This window comes from Zootoca vivipara, chromosome 11, assembly GCF_963506605.1.
Source record: "Zootoca vivipara chromosome 11, rZooViv1.1, whole genome shotgun sequence".
NCBI classification, from domain to species: Eukaryota; Metazoa; Chordata; class Lepidosauria; order Squamata; family Lacertidae; genus Zootoca; species Zootoca vivipara.
In genome coordinates, this window is record NC_083286.1 from 49,190,035 (window position 1) to 49,209,504 (window position 19,470).

The 19,470-nt window shown below is 45.0% G+C and overlaps 1 protein-coding gene across 2 annotated transcripts; it reads right to left on the minus strand.

Moving 5' to 3' along the window:
• Window positions 1-1,559: 1,559 nt before the first annotated feature.
• SEC11C (SEC11 homolog C, signal peptidase complex subunit) lies at window positions 1,560-16,975 on the minus strand. 2 transcript variants are annotated; one of them, XM_060280341.1, is made up of 8 exons: window positions 16,822-16,975; window positions 14,022-14,075; window positions 10,435-10,544; window positions 9,121-9,270; window positions 7,525-7,644; window positions 6,085-6,142; window positions 5,583-5,659; window positions 1,560-3,572 (listed from the first exon to the last, which is right to left on the minus strand). In XM_060280341.1, exons 1-8 carry the CDS (start codon window positions 16,858-16,860, stop codon window positions 3,533-3,535), a joined length of 648 nt encoding a protein of 215 aa, XP_060136324.1. In that variant the 5' UTR covers window positions 16,861-16,975; the 3' UTR covers window positions 1,560-3,532. The 2 variants fall into 2 exon arrangements, with proteins under 2 accessions (XP_060136324.1, XP_034956623.1); XM_035100732.2 differs by lacking the exon at window positions 5,583-5,659.
• Between the last annotated feature and the right edge of the window lie 2,495 nt (window positions 16,976-19,470).

Consider the following 19,470-nt stretch of genomic DNA (forward strand, 5'->3'; position numbering starts at 1 on the left):
CATTCTGGGTTAGTTGTAGTTTCCGGGTCACCTTCAAAGGTAGCCCCACGTAGAGCGCATTGCAATAGTCCAAGCGAGAGATAACTAGAGCATGCACCACTCTGGTGAGACAGTCCGCGGGCAAGTAGGGTCTCAGCCTGTGTACCAGATGGAGCTGATAAACAGCTGCCCTGGACACAGAATTGACCTGTGCCTCCATGGACAGCTGTGAGTCCAAAATGACTCCCAGGCTGTGCATCTGGTCCTTCAAGGGCACAGTTACCCCATTCAGGATCAGGGAGTCCTCCACACCTGCCCGCCTCCTGTCCCCCACGAACAGTACTTCTGTCTTGTTGGGATTCAACCTCAATCTGTTAGCTGCCATCCATCCTCCAACCACATCCAAGCACTCACATAGGACCTTCACTGGTTCTGATTTGAAAGAGAGGTAGAGCTGGGTATCATCCGCATACTGATGAACACCCAGCCCAAACCCCCTGATGATCTCTCCCAGCGGCTGCATGTAGATGTTAAAAAGCATGGGGGAGAGGACAGAACCCTGAGGCACCCAAGTGAGAGCCCAGGGGTCTGAACACTCATCCCCCACCACCACTTTCTGAACACAGCCCAGGAGGAAGGAGCGGAACCACTGTATGACAGTGCCCCCAGCTCCCAAACCCTCTATAGACGGTCCAGAAGGATGTTATGGTCGATGGTGTCAAAAGCCACTGAGAGATCCAGCAGGACTAGGAAACAGCTCTCACCTTTATCTCTAGTCCACCAGAGATCGATCAGTGCGTCCAAGGCAGTTTCAGTCCCATGATGAGGCCTGAATCCCGACTGGAAGGGATCCAAATGGTCCGCTTCTTCCAGGCGTGCCTGGAGTTGTTCAGCAACCACTCGCTCAATCACCTTGCCCAGGAATGGAAGATTTGAGACTGGGCGATAGTTGGCCATATTGGCCGCATCTAAAGATGGTTTTTTAAGAAGCGGTTTAATAACCGCCTCTTTCAGCGGGTCTGGGAAGGCTCCCTCACAGAGAGAAGCATTCACCAACCCACGAAGCCCATCGCCCAGCCCTTCCCGGCTAGCTTTTATAAGCCAGAATGGGCAAGGGTCAAGGAGACAGGTGGTTGGTTTCACTCGTCCAAGCAGCCTGTCCACATCCTCGGAGGTAACAGATTGAAATTGATCCCACACAACTTGACTAGACAGGACTCTAGCACTCCCCCGCCCCGGCCCTGCTCCCACGGTGGAGTCTACTAGATGACTCTTGGTCCCTCCAAACTCTACAAATATATGTTTCTACAATACGAAGAGCCCTGCTGGATCCAGACCAAAGGCCCGTCTCGTCCAGGATTCTGGCCTCACCGTGGCTGACCATGTACTCAAGGGGAGTCCACAAGCAAGACCCAAGAGCAACAGCTTTTCCTAACGTCTGGATAGAAAGCAATCGGGGGGAGGGGGCTGTAACTGGGTTTCTTTTTGAATCATCATCATCATCCACAACAACCATAAAGAGCTAAGCAGAGATGACTCCAGCAGAAATGGAGGTGGGGGGAAATAACCACAGTGAATCATAAACCGAGACAGCAAGTCTTTAATGATATTATTGCATAGCATGATAAGACAAATGAATGAGATGTTTTCAGGGCACCACATTTATTATGTCACATAACCCAAAGACCCAGCTGAACTTCCACTTTTCACTTAACGCTTTTCTGTAGGTCCTTTCAGACAGATGTTACAAATCTTTGAAACAGTGAATTTTCTTTACTTTTTGTTTTTCCTTTTAAAGGCAGGCAGATCCGTGGAACGGACAACATTTATAACCGTGATTATGCAGAAAGGCAAAAGTATTTTTCAAAAATAATAATTATAAAAAAACCACGCGCACAAATATTATTCACATTGTTAAAGTGACTTCTCTAAGGCCATGAAGGGGTCGTAAAAAGCCAAAATGGGCAGGAGGAGTGCTCTTAACATGGACAGTGTGGAGAAGTGGAGATTCTGAGCACCGATACAAAATGCCATTTCCCGGGAGAGATTTGGAACAAGCCACAACTGTTGGACAAGTTTATGCTGGCAGGGTAGATGCGGACCAACATAATTCTTTCTTTAAAAAACAGTATCACCCACAAGAAAGCTCTTTATGCTACATTTCTGCAGGTCTATTAATTTCTACAGGTGAATCTTGGAACAATCCATAATACTCGTACCTCAGCATCACTTTCCACATTATAAAGCAAAAGTATTGGTCCATAAGAGAAAAACTTGGTTGGATAATGCCTTATTATTTTACCTCATGGATACAACATTTTGCCTTGCCTTCCCAACTCAATCCTACCACCTAGTTTTGGGTAACATCCTGCCTAACCAAGAGTTCCAGATGACCCAAAAATTCCCCACATTTTGGTTGGTTTTTCTCAAGAGTTGGGCTTTGGAGTGTCCTCCAAACTATGGGATTCCTTCCCCCTACCCCAAGAAGACACTCCAGTCTGCAGAAGATGTATACATGTGCACAACTGCATGTCAAAAATCCACACGTAGCTCAGATTGTGCCGTTTCTGGGTTGTTTAGTAAGTAAGTATATCCATCCTTCTCACCCAGTATTTTATTCCTGGGGGAAAGGGAGATCAATGATGTACACTGACATCCTGGGGTGCCACATCAGCTTCTCAGAAGGCTTGAGTGGACCTGATCCGTCTTCCAGAGGTTTAGGATCTCCTGGATCACACACTGGAAGACGTGAGCTGCCTCTGTTGCTAATTCACACAAGGCAGTGTGGGCGTCTTCAAACACAGGAATGTTCCTGGTTGGTTACTGGTTGACAATTTTCTCATGCATCTGCATCTTGTGTGTGGTCCAGGTTCTCATGGGCAGAATGATGCAGATGACTGTGCTACCGAGGGAGGAGCAGGACCACCTCAATGAATCTGCAGGGGGGGCTCTTCCCCGTCTATGAGAGAATAACACAATCTCATCTCAAGCTACTGAGAGCCAAGATTGTCAACCTGCTCTTCTCAGACAAGCCCAGTCCAGCAGTACAATTTTTATTTTGTCACAACAACCACAAAAAAGTCTCCTCTCACAAACAAGTTTGATATATATATCATGCAGTGTAGATCCGTTTTGGAATGTTTAACCAGCCCCCTGCCCCACCCTGAGCGCTGAAATTTCCATGATATTGACCCTCCCCACCCCACTTCCATCCCAGTCACTCTGCCCATTTATATCCCTTGCTGAAAAGCAACCGTGAAAACATGAAAATCAAAACAATATTGTAAACAAAATACCAGTGGACAGTGTTTGTAATCCCGTTGTAAGAACACTTATTGGCTCGTTCAGACGCAACCAGTAGGACTTATGCACAAAAAATTGGGTTTTTAAGATTGTGGCACGGACAGGAAAATTCATTGGGACAGTATTGTCTGCGGACCATGAAATATTTTGTAGACACAGGGACGGTTCAAATATATTAGTATCTCTTTGTATATCTATGCTCAAGAGTTGCGCAAGGCAGTTCCATGTTCAGTCTTTTATGATTCTCGTTTCAGGAGGACATACGCGCCCATGACAGCCAAGAGAGCGTACTGCAAACAAAACATATAGATTACTTTGGTATTTAACATAACTCTTTGCATCTCAGACGCCAAAAATCAGATACTGTTTCAGAATAAGTTTTCAATAAACGACTGGCACCAGTTTCTGAAAAGCAAAGGGTGAGTCGAAATTGTCTGCAATGTGAACGAACATGGATTCCCGATTGGCCACTATTCTTTCCAGTGGAATAACTCACTCTCGCCTGGTTCACACATAACACTAAACCATGGTTTACTATACCATGGTTTATTAAACCATGGTTCAGCATTTTGTGCAAATACTGCCCAAAGCTTAACTATGGTTTGTACACTGCCAACAAACCACAAACTGAAACCATGAACCTTGGGTTTGGTTTGGTTTTTTAAAAAAACTATGGTTTGGTGTGCAATGACAAACCTAGACAGCATCTTAAAAAGCAGAGACATCACTTTGCCGACAAAGGTCCGTATAGTTAAAGCTATGGTTTTTCCAGTAGTGATGTATGGAAGTGAGAGCTGGACCATAAAGAAGGCTGATCGTCGAAGAATTGATGCTTTTGAATTATGGTGCTGGAGGAGACTCTTGAGAGTCCCATGGACTGCTAGAAGATCAAACCTATCCATTCTTAAGGAAATCAGCCCTGAGTGCTCCCTGGAAGGACAGATCGTGAAGCTGAGGCTCCAATACTTTGGCCACCTCATGAGAAGAGAAGAATCCTTGGAAAAGACCCTGATGTTGGGAAAGATTGAGGGCACTAGGAGAAGGGGACGACAGAGGACAAGATGGTTGGACAGTGTTCTCGAAGCTACGAACATGAGTTTGACCAAACTGCGGGAGGCAGTGCAAGACAGGAGTGCCTGGCGTGCTATGGTCCATGGGGTCACGAAGAGTCGGACACGACTAAACGACTAAACAACAACAATGGTTTGGTGTTATGTGTGAACCCATCCTTAAACGTGATTTGACCACCAGATGCTCCCTAACTACAAAGAAGCTGGAAATAGACTAACTTTGGAGAAGCAATGTGTTTCATTCATGGCTTGTTAAATGAACCATGGCTTCCAATTATGTAGAAACCTTGGCTCTATGTACACCCCTATGTGTGAGTGAAGCTGCACTCATGACTGAAGTGAACGGAGCAGGAATTTTGGGCGCCACTGGAGGGCACATGAGGCTCTGAATAAGAGTGCATATACTTACGCATGTAGATGTATTCTTACTTGATTAGAGATCTAATATTTGACTCTTGGTGTGTTTCAAATAATGATTAAAACTGAAATCTAACAGAATCACGGAACACACAGTATTACCGCATGACTAATTATGTGTGGAAATTATATCTACAGCTCTACAAAAACAAGGCTTATTTTAACACTGCCTATAGCAACATGGTCGGGAATTTAAAAACATTCTGTTGAGCAAAACAAAAAAAGAATAAAAGCTTATTTATAAATGTGACACATGGCTAGTTTTCTCTGTGGCATTTGAGAAAAGGAAAAATAAAAACACCCTTAACTATTAATTTGTTATGAGGAAAATGTAGCTCCACAATGCTTTCCAGAAAGGGAAGATCAACCTGGCCACTATTGCATATAAATGCCTCTTCATTCATTCTGGCTTTGAAGAATTAACTCCTTGTGGTCTTTTCAGTTTATAAGACTGATGGCACAACCCGTCATTCACTTTTATTAATATGAGCAGCTTTGAGAAACAATAATTGTCGGGACAGCAAGATCCTTTTATTTAAAAAAGTAAATAAATATAGAACTTTTTAAAATGAATGGTCATCTTGCCACTCACTTCATTGTTAGGTAAACTGTATGGTAGATACACTTAAGAGTCCTTCATAGTTCTTATTTGTCTTTACAATCCAAGTTTAGTCAACGTTTCACGCAGGGCTACTTGTGTTTTCTAGGGATCTATCTTGCCTGCTGGCGGCAGATGCAATCCTTTAAAAAGAAAAACCTCAAACCTTCCATTGGCCTTTAACCCAAAGTAATCTGCTCTATTTGAATACTCACGCTCGCAAAAATTCTCCAACGTGATCCTTGATGCAAAGCAAGATGCTGCCCTCAGAAATATGAAACGGGAATGATATCTGCATAAGGTGAACATTTCCTTGAGTATATTTTTTAAAAAAAATCAGGGAATTGAGGCTTTGTACATTGACACTCCACTGAAATTAATGGGAGCTACACAACAGACCATTTGTAGTTTTGCACAATTCCCATTCACTTTAATGATACCTGCTGTTGCCGCGTCAGCATTTGTTTTTTCTTATTTACCATCAAGCGGTGTATAAATTTTATGAAATAAATCTGCCAATGCATTGTGCAGACCAAAATTATCCCATATCTGAAACATGAGCCTTTAATGGCAAAAGGAAGTAGGCCTGATAAAACCTTCCAGGCGCAATCTTCTCTCTACCAGGGAATCTGTTAATGCAAGTTTGCAGATTAGTTGGCAAAAGAATTGCTTCTTTGCCGAAAAAGTTATTGGCCCCAGAGTTAAATCTTTACTTACCTTAAATTTTGGGTAGTCGTTCATGATTATGGTCACCATTCCAACATACGGCAAAAACCTGATCCGTGGAGGTTAAACAGAATAGCATAAAGTCATTTCAAAATAGCCTGACTTAATGTAGCATTTTATGCTTTTATTTTTATTTTATTTTATTTTTAAAGCCAGACCAGGTGTAAGCACAGTAGGCCTCAGGAGCTTCAAATATCAGAATTCACTGTGAAAGGAGAAAATGGTTTCTAGCCCTTTTGGCTAGTATAGTTTGAGAATCTGACAGCTAAAACTGGTAAAAGTAGAATAAATAAAGGCCGAAAACGAACAGTCCATTTGAATGTATTTAATGCACAAGGCTGGAAAGTCAGGGTTTAGGTGGCCCCAAACAGCCCACATCCTCCCTCCTGAGAGACAAGTGCTGTTTTGAGCAAAATAAATGCACACAAGACAGAGAATAGTTTATGTAGCACTGCAGAAAGCTTTGTGCAGCCCAAATGAGAGTGGAGTATTCACGGGCAAAGGCAAATACGGCAGTGCAATTAAGACTTGCTATTGCTGGCATTTTTTTTTCACAGAAATCAGAAATTCTGACACGGGGTGGGGGGTGGGGAACAGCCCACTAAGCATGTTTAACCTGGAAAAGAGGAGACTGGGAGGAGATAGGATCGCTATCTTCAAATATCTTAAAAGACTGACACATGGAAGATGGAGAGCAAAAGCTTGTTTTCTCCTGCCCTGGAGGGAAGGACTCGAACCAATGGATTCAAAGTTACAAGAAAGGAGATTCCGACTAAACAGCAGGAAGAAGTCTCTGACCGCAAGAGCTGTCTGACTCCCTTGGAAGGCGATGGACTCTCCTTCCTTGGAGGTTTTAAAGCAGTGGTTGGGTGACCATCTGCCATGGGTGCTTTAGCTGAGATTCCTGCATTGCAGGGGGTTGGACTAGATGACCCTTGGGGGTCCATTCCAACTCTACGATTCTACGCAGAATTCCTCTGCAGCAGGGGTGGGAAGGAAAATGCAGCCCTCCAGGCCTTTCTACCCGACCCTCAGGAAAATCCCCGGGCTACTCCCCTTACCAGCCCTGCTTTGAACCCTCCCTGAGTATTTTCCCCTTGCTGAAATAAGTCTGTGAATGCTTTTAATGCCCCTTGCTTGACTAGGTGCAGGAGGGAGAGGGGGCATGTGAGGGTGTAGATACTAGCCCTTCGTACAATGATAAAAAAATTGATACTTTTTGCTCTGACCGCTTTTGCTTCTGGGTCCTGCCTGCCACCAGCATATTATGATGATGATAGTAGTAGCCCGGAAAGAAACGGGGTCTGTGATCTGAAAAAGGCTTCCCACCCCTGCTAAAGAGGATTGTTCTACTTACTGCTTTTTAAAAAGTCACCCACCTATTGCCCTTCATTTCAGGGGCAACACAGCCCACCCTGCAGCAATACTCACCCTCGTGCTCTGCCAACGACGTCCTTCTTCTCAAGCCAGTTCTGGCCTTCTTTGTACAAGCCTCTGTCGTCAACTTCATTATTGTCGCCCTTGGTCAGAAATTTGATGTTGCCGTTTTCTCTACAAAAAAACAACAACAAGACAGCCAACGCGTTGTGGCACCACATATGGAAGTCGTCCATTAGAATGTTTGCAAAACAGGGAACAGAACGGATAAGGTCCCAGTCTGCCCTTCCTGTTGCCTTTAATAAATATCAAGACCTTCATTTCTGACTCTTACTGACAGATCTAAGCACCTATTTCTCCCCGGCCTGTTAATAATTTACTTTGGGCAAAACAAAGAGTTATCTGTTTAGTTACTAGATGCCTGCCCTAATGTGATTAAAGAGAAATAAGAGCGTTTCTTGATCTGGAAAACAGACACCTGCACATGTGAAAGTAACAAGAAATTTGGGGTCCAAGAAAGAGGTCGTTTCAATTCAGAAAAGCTTTGAGGGAATAGCACCAGACTTAGTACATTCTCTGGGCTAGAGGCAGAAGCCTGGGATTGTGTCCTGCCCATATTTTTTTTTAACCACAACTCCCATAATTCCTGACCATTGGCCATGCTGGCTGGGGCAGAGGGAAGCTGTGATCCAAAAGGTCTGGTGGTGCAAACCATAGGGGCAAACTCTAGGATTGCCGGACTCAATAGAGGACGGGACTTCTGTGCCTTTAATTGCCCTGCTCTCTTTTGAGTCTGGAAACCTTAAAGAGAAACCAGCAGACCCTTTGTTTAATTCCCAAGCAAAGGGTCTGCTGGTTTCTCTTTAAGGTTTCCAGACTCAAAAGAGAGCAGGGCAATTAAAGGCACAGAGGTCCTGACCTCTATTGAGACTGGCAACCCTAGCAAACTCCCTGGCTGAACCCCTCAGGACCCGCTGCTAGTCAGTGTACATTAAGTCTGCTAGATGGACCAATAGTATGACTTGGTGTTAGACAGCTTCCTATGTTCCTAACATTGGTTTCAGCTCACGATTAAGTCTGGAGCACAAGCCCGGGTTTGAGCCACACACTAAGCCAAACCATGGCTTAGCTCAGTACAGGGCAGCAGCAGGATGTCTGGGGATGAGCAAAAAGGCTCTGACCTCCTTTCCCAGAGCCCGCACATTTGCACTAAGCCGTGGTTTGGCTTAGCATGACGTGCAAACCAGGCAAGTGGATCGCCGTGAAGGAAAGCATCCCAACAGCTGGGAACCCCTTCGTCTGCAGTCCTCTGTGATAAACCACTTTATGGAGCTGATGTTTTAAAAAGCGGCTGAACAGCTGCAGAGTGAAAGGAAGTACTGCAGATGCTTTCAAAACCCAATAATTTGGAGAGCTGAGGCTGACTGCATTGACAGCACTCATTCAATACATATATGCACCAAATACGTCCCTTTTTATATTTATTAAGGAATGTACATTTAGCTTCATTTGGCCCAAGTATTTCCTGCCCAGTTCACCCTCCCCATTTCACTTCAAATGCAAATCTCGATTCCTTCTAAGCATTCTACATTCTAACAGCCAAGCAGGATGACTACACCAGTGACAGCACTGAATTGTTTTTGCCATTACTTTTCGTGGACTTTGATTACTCTGTGTACAATCGGAATATCTCTGCCTTCGACTTTAAAAACCACTATTTCCCCGGCCCTGATGGGGTCGTCCCGGAAGTTTGTTAAGAACAGCAGATCTCCTCTGTGAAAGGCTGGCTCCATGCTGCCACTATAAAGGAAAGAAGAGAAACGGGAATTAAGGAGTCAGTATCATTCTTCTGTTGGGGAGGCAGGGAGGAAGCTTGGTACTAGTTTTCTTCTTTAAAAATTACTATTACAGTGGTAACTGAAGAAAAATCAATCATGTTCACAGGCGATTGAAGCGACACCCTGATATTTGACAGGTGACGTATTTCACATTCCAAGATGCGCTATATCCCACAATGCCCTTTAAACCATTTCAAATGTCTTTGCCTGGAAATGAAATGACGACAAGGGTTGGTGTCTGGCAGGCCTCCCTTGGCTGTGAGACTTGGGATACCGGCTCAACCTGCTCCCTGCCTTGCAGGACTTTCCCCACCTGACCAGGGAGGGGAGGGGGAAATGTTGCTGTCTGTCTGACTGTCTCCAGCTACAAAAGCTGGGGCTGCTGAACAGACTCTTGGACTGCAGTGTTGTTTGGGGTTTTTTGTTGTTGGGGGGTGGATGTTGCTGTTTGTTTGTTTGTTGCATATTTATTTTGTTTAAATTAAAAAAGTATGTGCAAATTGCTCAATTTGGTTGTGTACATCTTGATGTTACATTTATTGTTTATTACTACTTTTGTTGTCTTTTGCATATTTTTTTATATGTTGCAAGCAGCCTTGAGCATGGTTTTAACTCTGGAAAGGAAGCATACAAATAAAATGATTGACTGACTGAGAGCATTCCATAGACAGGGGCTAAATCTGTTGTTAATCAAGCTCATGTGATTTTTATTGTACTTTTTACTTTGGTTGTAAATAATTTTGGGACTTTTTTTTTTAAAAAAAAAAGTGGTATAGGATGCACAGATTGAATAAACCTAACGAAGGAGATACAGTTGTACCTTGGTTTAAGTACACAATTGGTTCCGGAAGTCTGTACTTAACCTGAAGCAAACTTTCCCATTGAAAGTAATGGAAAGTGGATTAATCCATTCCAGACGGGTCCACGGAGTACTTAAACTGAAAGTACTTAAAATGAAGTGTACTTAAACCGAGATATGACTGTACATCAGACAGACAACAGTTGCCGAAACCACACATCCTGGTCTCCTTCCAAGATCTGCAGATACTATTTTAGGAGAGGAATGGGGCATAAGCTATGGATCGCTCGCTATCCCAGCAACAGATTTGATTTAACATAGACATACCTGAGCACTACAACGATAGGACTCTCACTCCCAGTGATAACAATAAGGCCTTTCCATATCATCAGCGCCGAAGACACAATCATGGCAAAATTTAAGACTTGGTAATAGAGCTGTAAGGAGGGGAAGAGCCTTGATAAGTGAAAACAGCAGATCAAAAACATGAGATTAAGCAAGCAAGCAAGCCAACAGATGCCAGCAGGGTTCTCATTTCGTGATGTTATAGCAGCACAGAATGCACTAGTACAAAATGCACTGGGCTTAAGAGCAATTGCTCCAGCTCAAGAGCTGGGAAAACTAGCTTGGGTGTGAATGGCAGAGCCCAGAAACCGTTTTTAAGGAACAAGGAAGCAAGCATGAAAGGAGGCAACCAGGGCAAGGGAATCTCCTGAAAAGACTGGGCTCCAGTAACCCACATTTGTGCTTTTACACCTCTACAAAAGTCCCATTGACCCCCATTTCTATGTTTAATGTAACCACAACAGTTTGGGGAGGGGGAGAGATTATTATACTGCACAGAAACATAAATGGTCACAGCTGCTAGTGCAGTTTGCTTCCAGGAAGGAAAGTGGGGGGAGGCACATTCCGAGATGTAAATACTGTAGGATCTTTTTATCTTCAACAGACGCACGTTGAGCTTCTTCGACAGAGGTGAAGGCTTCCCAGGGCGCCGTGCCTTTATAACAAGCGGCTTGGTGGGGTTGCACAAAACAGGGCAATCAAAAACAGACTGCCGAGAAGGAGGGTGCCCTGACCACAACACTGCCGCCCTCACCAAAGAGGGAGAAAGTAGATCAATGCGGAGGGGAAAGTAGGGCACTCAGATTTCACCTGCCTGCACAAGGCAGCTGTGCAGTGCTCAAAAGGAACCCCAAGGATGCCCTCATTTCCTGGCTTCTTTCAGAATAGGTAAAATTGTTTAAAGGCGGAGGTTGGGTGGGGGAGATAAACTAGAACATTTTTTTCCCTTCACCCTCCATGATTTATTGTGGTCACCCAAAAACATATGTACTCTGCTCACAAAAGTTAAAATAATACAGTATTTTTTTAAAAAAAACAACAACACACACACACAGAGAGAGAAACACAACACAATAAAAAGCAGCTGAGCTAGAGTTTGTTTGGACCCTGGGTGAGAACATGGTGGCTGAAAGGGAGGGTGTGTCAGAAGGAAAAATGAATGGATATTGATTTATATATAAAACTTTTCATTAATGTTACATTTTTATATGTAACCATGTGCTTTTGTAATATTTTGTTTACGATGTCTGTTGCATGGTGTCTGTTGCTGCCTCAGTTTTTCGGGTACCACCACTTAAGAGATATTTTAAATATATTAAGTGGTATAGAAATTAAATAATCAATCAATATAAAACCACCCATTGGGTGGCATCTAGTGAATTAGTTCTGTTAGCACAAGGACTTGGGGCTGAACAACCGAACCTTCCCTTCTCTTCTGCCCATACGCCCCCTTCCCCCCCCCCAAAAAAAACCTGTTCTGGAAGTTACTCCAACCCTCCAGAGCAAATCTGGTGAGGGCACCGAGAGAGGAGGGGGAAATGAAGTTCTGTTGCACAAGAAGAAAACCTGCCACTAGCAGAAGTACTTCATATTGACACCGTCCATTGAAATTATTTTATTTTGTTGCTTATGCATTTTTACAACTTATATATACATCATACAATATCCATCATTTATCCCTTATCTTCAGACCTCCCAGTCCATCTCTCCATGGCATTCTAGGTAGTCTTTTGTCGGTTGCATATTCTATTATTTCACCCATTTCCGTCTCAAATTTTCACTTATTTAGTGTTATCTGCTGCTTATACGTTCATTCCTACTTGTGGGTTAAATTGACTGTTGCACCCTCTAAGATACCGTCCACTGAAATTAATGGAGATGACTAACTGAGGTCCATTCACTTTCAGTGGTTCTATCCTGAGCATAGCTTAGTCGGATACAAACATTATTTGGAACGGCCCAGTTCCAATTCCTGACATGTCCAGGGAAAGCTGGGAATGTCCCTACTGGAAACTCTGGCCAGCTGCTGCCGGTCAGTGTAGATAATACTTAGCTCAATGGTGCAGCAGCCTGACTTGGTGTTCCTTTAACCCTTCCCTAGACTAAGTGCTCAGGTGGACCTGTGATTTTGACATGCAGTGAAGGAGTCGTGCAAATTGCTCTTGCCTGTGGGATGCTCACCCCACATTCCCCATGACGCCACAAAGCTGACAAAATGCTCCAGCCAAGTCGTGGGGAGTGAAATGTACCCTTGGATTATATGCTGGGCAGGTGGTGGAAGAAGTGTCATAACTGCTTAATCTCAAAAAGGAAGCTCCACTTGACTTACGTTCTTAAGGCACCAATTGGGTTGGATGAATCATCCTTTCATCCAACACCCACCCACCCAAAGAGAGACCGGAAAAGAAAAAGAAAGCTGCGTTCCACAACCCCTTTGCACACATCCCACAACTCTCTTCCATCAAAACATTCTCCTCTCAAGCACTTCCAGGCCTCCTTATTTTATCTCTCAGCATCCTGTATGACCGGGGGGTGGGGGTGGGGCTGTCACATTTATTTGCTCCTAAGACGCTTTGGGGCAGCTGTGAGGAGAAGCGCACAACCCCACCGATTTTAAATATGGAGAATGAAAGGAAAGAAACTGGAACTCTGAAGAGTAGAAAAACAAACCCTTTTCAGCTCTTGTTTTCCAGAATGAGAAACTTGCCATGGAATTCTACTCAATATTGATCCAGAGTAGATTCCAATGTATAGTTTGGAATACATATATTTGTATTAAAAAATTCCTTCAGTAGCACCTGAAGAAGTGTGCATGCACACGAAAGCTGATACCAAAATATAAACTTAGTTGGTCTTTAAGGTGCTACTGAAGGAATTTTTTTATTTTGCTTCGACTCAGACCAACACGGTTACCTACCTGTAACTAGAAATATATTTGTATAGTTAGCAGAGTAACAACTTAAACACGTCCAGGATTCTCAGGAAATAGACCAGAGGCCATTGTATTTCATCCAGGAGAGCTTTACTGCTACTGAAGGCAAATGAGCATAATGGTCACAAAATCCAATACATTCAGAGTTGGAACTGTCCATGGGAAATCCAGTTGCAGCAGACTTAAACTTAACTTAAACTTACAATAACTTAAAATAAGACTAAACCTTAACACTGAATACAGGACACGACACCACACCAGAAGGAAAAGAGCTTGAAAGAGGAAGTGAAGCCCAGGCTCCTTCTGGCCTATTATTATAATCAGCATGACCGTGACAGAAGAGATAACAGAACCAGTTTAAGCCAGCTGTACTCAGTTGCTCGGAAGGAATAACCCAAACATCATGAACCCCCAGTCCAACCCCAGCAAGACTGGAATCACAACTAAAGAACCCCCGATAGACCCAACCTCCATTTAAAAACATCCAATGAAGGAGAGACTACAACCTCCCAAAGAGGCTTTTAAACAGAGGTTGGGTGGCCTTCTGTTTTTAAATATGCAACTGCTTTTATATAGGTTTATACGTATATAGGTCTTGCAGGCAGCAAGACAAACCGTAGTCGTGCTTTTCTTTTACCTGGCGCTTGTTCATTCGCCGCAGGTCACCAAATATATCCATGGCTGCAGCTATCTGAGGAGCCAATAACAGAAAGAGAGAAGGAGAGAGAAATGTTATTCTTAAACTAGGTAAGGTAAGGTAAAAGGTAAAGGACCCCTGGATGGTTAGGTCCGGTCAAAAGCGACTATGAGGTGCAGCACTCATCTTGCTTCAGGCCGAGGGAGCCGGCATTTGTCCACAGACAGCTTTTCGGGTCATGTGGCCAGCATGACTAAACCGCTTCCGGCACAACAGAACGTTGTGATGGAAGCCAGAGCGCATGGAAATGCCGTTTATCTTCCCGCCACAGCGGTACCTATTTATCTACTTGCACTGATGTGCTTTTGAGCCGCTAGGTTGGCAGAAGCTGGGACAGAGCAATGGGAGCTCACCCCGTCATGTGGATTTGAACCACCAACCTTTGGATTAGCAAGCCCAAGAGGCTCATTGGTTTAGACCATGGCCCCTTTTCTTAAAGCTGTGAATTCTACCAGGTGTATCTTTCACTGAAAGGATGTGGGCAAAAAGTATGGTCAGGTTGTAGTGAACACTGAACTGCAACCCTCGTTCTGGTATCAATTGCATGGGGAGACTTAGGACAAGAACATGTAACCTTTGGCCCTCCGGATCTTGTTGGACACCAACTCCCATCAGCCAGCATGGCCAATCGTCAGGGACGGTGGGAGTTGTAGTCCAGCAACATGGAGGGCCACAGCTTCCCCAGCCTTCAAATACACCCCTAGCCAACTTTAATAAATTGTTGCTTTCAGCTGCTCAAAGGGCTTCACGTGCATTATCTAGCTGCAATAATTATTGACTTACCGGTACCTTTCAGGGATTCTTGTATCATTAGCCCTCATACTGTAGACCACCTATGCTAATCTTCACCATCCTGGTGCCCTTCTTCCATATGTGTCAGGCTACAACTCCCATCAGGCAGTGTGAGCATGGCTGTTGGGAGTTGTAGTATGGCACATCTGTAAGGACGCCAGCTTGGCAGAGGCGAGAGTCAAACCACAGGCTTCCCGATTCGTAACTCAGTTTCTTAACTACTACACTTCCCCTTTAGAAGCAACTATTTTTTCTTTAAGTGTTTGTTTTTTGGCAGATGCATTTCATGTTGCTTAACAAGACACTAAGCCAGCAAGGCAGGAGGGTTGCCAAGGGACCAGAACTTCAGGCTGTTCAACAGATATAATATATGTATGAAAACCTCACAATTCACACGGTACCTGCGTCCAAAAGAATAATACACCTTGCATTTACTACAAAATGCAGATTCATTTCAATTTCCCAGGTTTGGCGTATCTTAACTGGAGATGCTTGGTCAGCCTAGGACAGTATTAACAAGTCTGACAGCAGCTCAACAGGGGTTTCCCCCAGACCTGTCACTTAAGCTCCTTTTATTTGAAGATGCCAAGAACCAGAAACCATCTGCCTGCAACACACATGCTCTACCACTAAGCTCTGGCCTCCCCTCGCCTTATAATCTGAGAAGTTAGCACACACTTTCCAACATTTTAACTTAGCAGCAGGGAACTGCAGCGGAAATCACTTAGGGCTCACACATCAAAAGTTTGCAAGACTAGCAGTTCAAGGATGTCCACCCGATGCCTCTTGAACCCCACTAGGTATTCTTCAGCCTTTACGCCCTTGCAGCAGTGTGTGGCAAGAGAGGGGGTGGCATTAACAATGTCCTCCAGTGTCCCCCAAGAGGCAGGGATGCCACAAACTTGGATGTCTTTAAAAGAGGATTGGGGAAAAAATCCATGGAGGAGAGGGCTATCAATACCTACTGGCCACAATAGCTATGCTTCACCTCCACAGATGTAGGAAGTTAAAGCAGCTACTGGAAACCACAGGAAGAGAGAGTGCCCTTGTGCTCATGGTTCTGCTCCCTGGTTTCCCACAGGCATCTGTTTGGACACTGTGAAAACGGGCTGCAAGACTAGATGGGCCACTGGCCTGATCCAGCAGAGCTGTAACTATAGAAGGAAATGAAAAACGGCCGAGAGCAAAGACCGAGACTCTCAATCTCAGGGATGTGGATTCGAGACCCACCTTGAGCAAAAGATTCCTGCACTGCAGTGGGCTGGACTAAATGACCCTCGCAGTCCCTTCTACCCCTACAAGCCTATGAGTTGCAAAAGTCTTCCCTGCCCACCCCTTGTTGCAGGGTGGTGTCCAGACTCCATACGATTAGGCTGGAGAGTCACGAGCCAACTGGCAGCCCGAAACAAAACACCATGAGAAGGAGCAGGGGAAAGCAACACCCTACCCCCATATAACGCTTGGGGTATATCATGGGAAAGTAGCGTTGGAAGGGGACCACGAGGGTTATCTGGTCCAATCCCCCCTGCAATGCAGGAATCTTTTGCCCGATGTGGAAACTCGAACCCACGACGCTGAGATTAAAGAGTTTCATGCTCTGCCGACTGAGCTATCCCAAGGACCAACTTTGGGTTGCAAAATAAAGCGATTGGTAAATTATTATTATTATTATTATTAATTCGTTTTTGAAAACAGTGCAAATATAGATATATAAGACTGCGAGCCCCCAGCCTCCACTGAGTTCCAAAAGCAAACCTACTTAATTGCAATCTGGCATATCAGTTCGGGAAACGTCTCCCCCTTTAGACCCCCCACCCTCCTCCTACCAGCAGGTAAGGAGGGTCGCCCAGCATGGGTCGCCACGGCTCTGCTGGAAGAAGCCCCTCCCCTAGAGCCCCCTTCCCCAAATGAGCCCCACCAGAGAGGGGCTCGCGAGACCTCTACTCACAGCAGCAGCCTCCTCCCTGCCGCCGCCACCGCAGACCATTCACATTCCCCAGAGCAGCTGGCCCAGGTGGGACAAGGCACAGGTCTCACGCTTTTTTCGCGCAGGCTTATGGGAATTGTAGTCCCGCCACTTTCCCCTCTCGCGGCGATCCCGATGTAGCAGCGGAGACTTAGGAAACTACGTCTCCCAGAATGCAGCTGCGCGGGGAGAGGGGTCCCTTTCCATTTACTGTCTTGGCGGCTGCGCTAAGTGCCTGAAAGTACTGATATTTTGTCACAGGGAGGGAGGAGAGTTGAGGTTTGTTTGTTTATTTATTTATTTTTAAAAAACCAGCCACGATACAGGGCCGCCGCGCTGAACCAATTCGACTTGGGTTCGAGGGAAGCAGATTCGAGTGCTCGCGTCAGGCGTTACTTTTGACGGCTAAGCATTCGAGAGAGTCTGTTAAACCGTGGACGTCGTTTATTGGCGAGAGGGGAAAAGAAAGGGGCGGGGCTTAGAAGAGGTAAGCGAGCGGTAAAGAGGCGCGGCAAGCTGAGCAATCGCTGGGATTTGGAGGCGGGGCTAAGAAAGATGCGGTGTTAGAATTGAAGGTACGGAATCAGCGTTGCGTGCGTGAATGACGCTGGTGGAGTAGGCGGGGTTAGTGAGAAGGCATTTGATAGTGGGGTGTGTCAAATATAAAATGCAAGGTGCTAGTCCTCAAGCAGGCTCACCTCCTTAGGCATGACCAGAAGCTGCAGCCTGGAGGGTTTTCTGTTTGGGCCTTAATTCTCTTCCCTACATCAGGGGTGGAGAACCATTTTTTTTTCTGTTCGAGGGCTAAAAATGGGTGAAATTCAATAAATGTGAATTTCGCTTTTGCACCAGCAGGTAGATTCTCCACATTCACACAACCCTCTCTATGCTCCATCCATGCAAGCAAGAAGGACACGGTCCAGCCAGCCAAAAAACACTCAAGGGCGGGTGCAAAATACAACTGGTGAGGTGTATTGCCTGTGGAGAGTCCCAATGGCTGGACGGATAAATGTGAAGGGTTGAATGTATCCCCCCTCAGTCTGAAGCTCTCTCACACACACTGACTGCCTACATTGTGTGCTTTGGCTCACTTGCAAGAGTTGTTTTGTTACACTTTGTCTGTAATAAACTTTATGCAGATCATATGGACCCTGTTGGAGTTTAGCTAACAGATTTGTGGAAGAGCTGCTGGCGAGCAGGTGCTTTACTTCAATGAGTGGGTTTAGATCAGCAGTGGGGAACCTGCGATCTCTCAGGTGTTGGATTCCAACTCCCACCAGCCCCATCATCTAGCATGGGATGATGGGAATTGTAGTCCAGCAAGATCTGGAGGACTCAGGGAGCTATTTAAGAATAAGAATAAATATTTATACCCCGCCCTCCCCGGCCAAGACCGGGCTCAGGGCGGCTAACACTGAATATAAATACAGTAAAAACAATAAAACAAAAACTATAACAGTTGATTAAAATATAAGTTAGAATACAGCTTAAAATGCAGCTTAAAATGCAGCCTCGTTTTAGTGGTAGCCTAGTATAGATCAATGGGGACACGGGTGGCGCTGTGGGTTAAACCACAGAGCCTAGGGCTTGCCGATCATAAGGTTGGCGTTTCGAATCCCTGTGACGGGGTGAGCTCCCGTTGCTCAGTCCCAGCTCCTGCCAACCTAGCAGTTCGAAAGCACGTCAAAGTGCAAGTAGATAAATAGGAACCGCTACAGCGGGAAGGTAAATGGCGTTTCCGTGTGCTGCTCTCGTGTGCTTCATGCTGGCCACATGACCTGGAAGCTGTACACCAGCTCCCTCGGCCAATAAAGCAAGATGAGCGCTGCAACCCCAGAGTTGGTCACGACTGGACCTAATGGTCAGGGGTCCCTTTACCTTTACCTATAGATCAAAGCCATAAGGGGGGAAAACATCAAATATTCACTGGGGCCAACTATCCATGCTGGTCTTACATGGGCCATCAGAAAGTGCTGAGGGAAAATTTATACACAAATCCCATATAAGGGATTCCATCAAAATAAATAAATGAAGGGGGGGTAGACTGAGCCCAGCTACATTATTGCATGGCAACTTACTTTAACACAGGAATTCCAGGAGCCTGCCTTTTTGGGGGGGCCCGTGAAGCATTCGAGAGATGTGTATGAAAGTGAACATTAAATCACAAGTTTCATCCGCCTGCTTATGTGGTCACACGAGAATGGCTGCTGAATTTAACTGTAGGAGCATTGTGTAAAAACTCTTGTGCAAGCATTTCCACAACGGTTTTGGAAACTAGTCCAAGGTACATGGTGTCTGACTCAGCTTCTCGTTATTGTAAGAGCAATTTGAGAAAATGCAGCAGGTTCAGCCTGTCTTCGAAAAGCCTTGCGTCACAGAGGAAGAGCACTTTGTTCCCAACTTGGAAACACAAAGAAATGGTTTCTCCTGACCTCCATACAATTTCCTCCAGCTTCTCAGTAAGTGTGGGTGCCTGTGTTTTATTATCCACCGTTTCTGCAGCATTTCCACTGATGTGTGTCGCTGCTTGGTGCCAAAATCCTAGAACAGCAACTGGCCCATATTTTCCGAACGAGGAATAAGAGTTGCCTACTGAATGGAAGAAAACAGACCCCTGTGGGTTAATTCTTT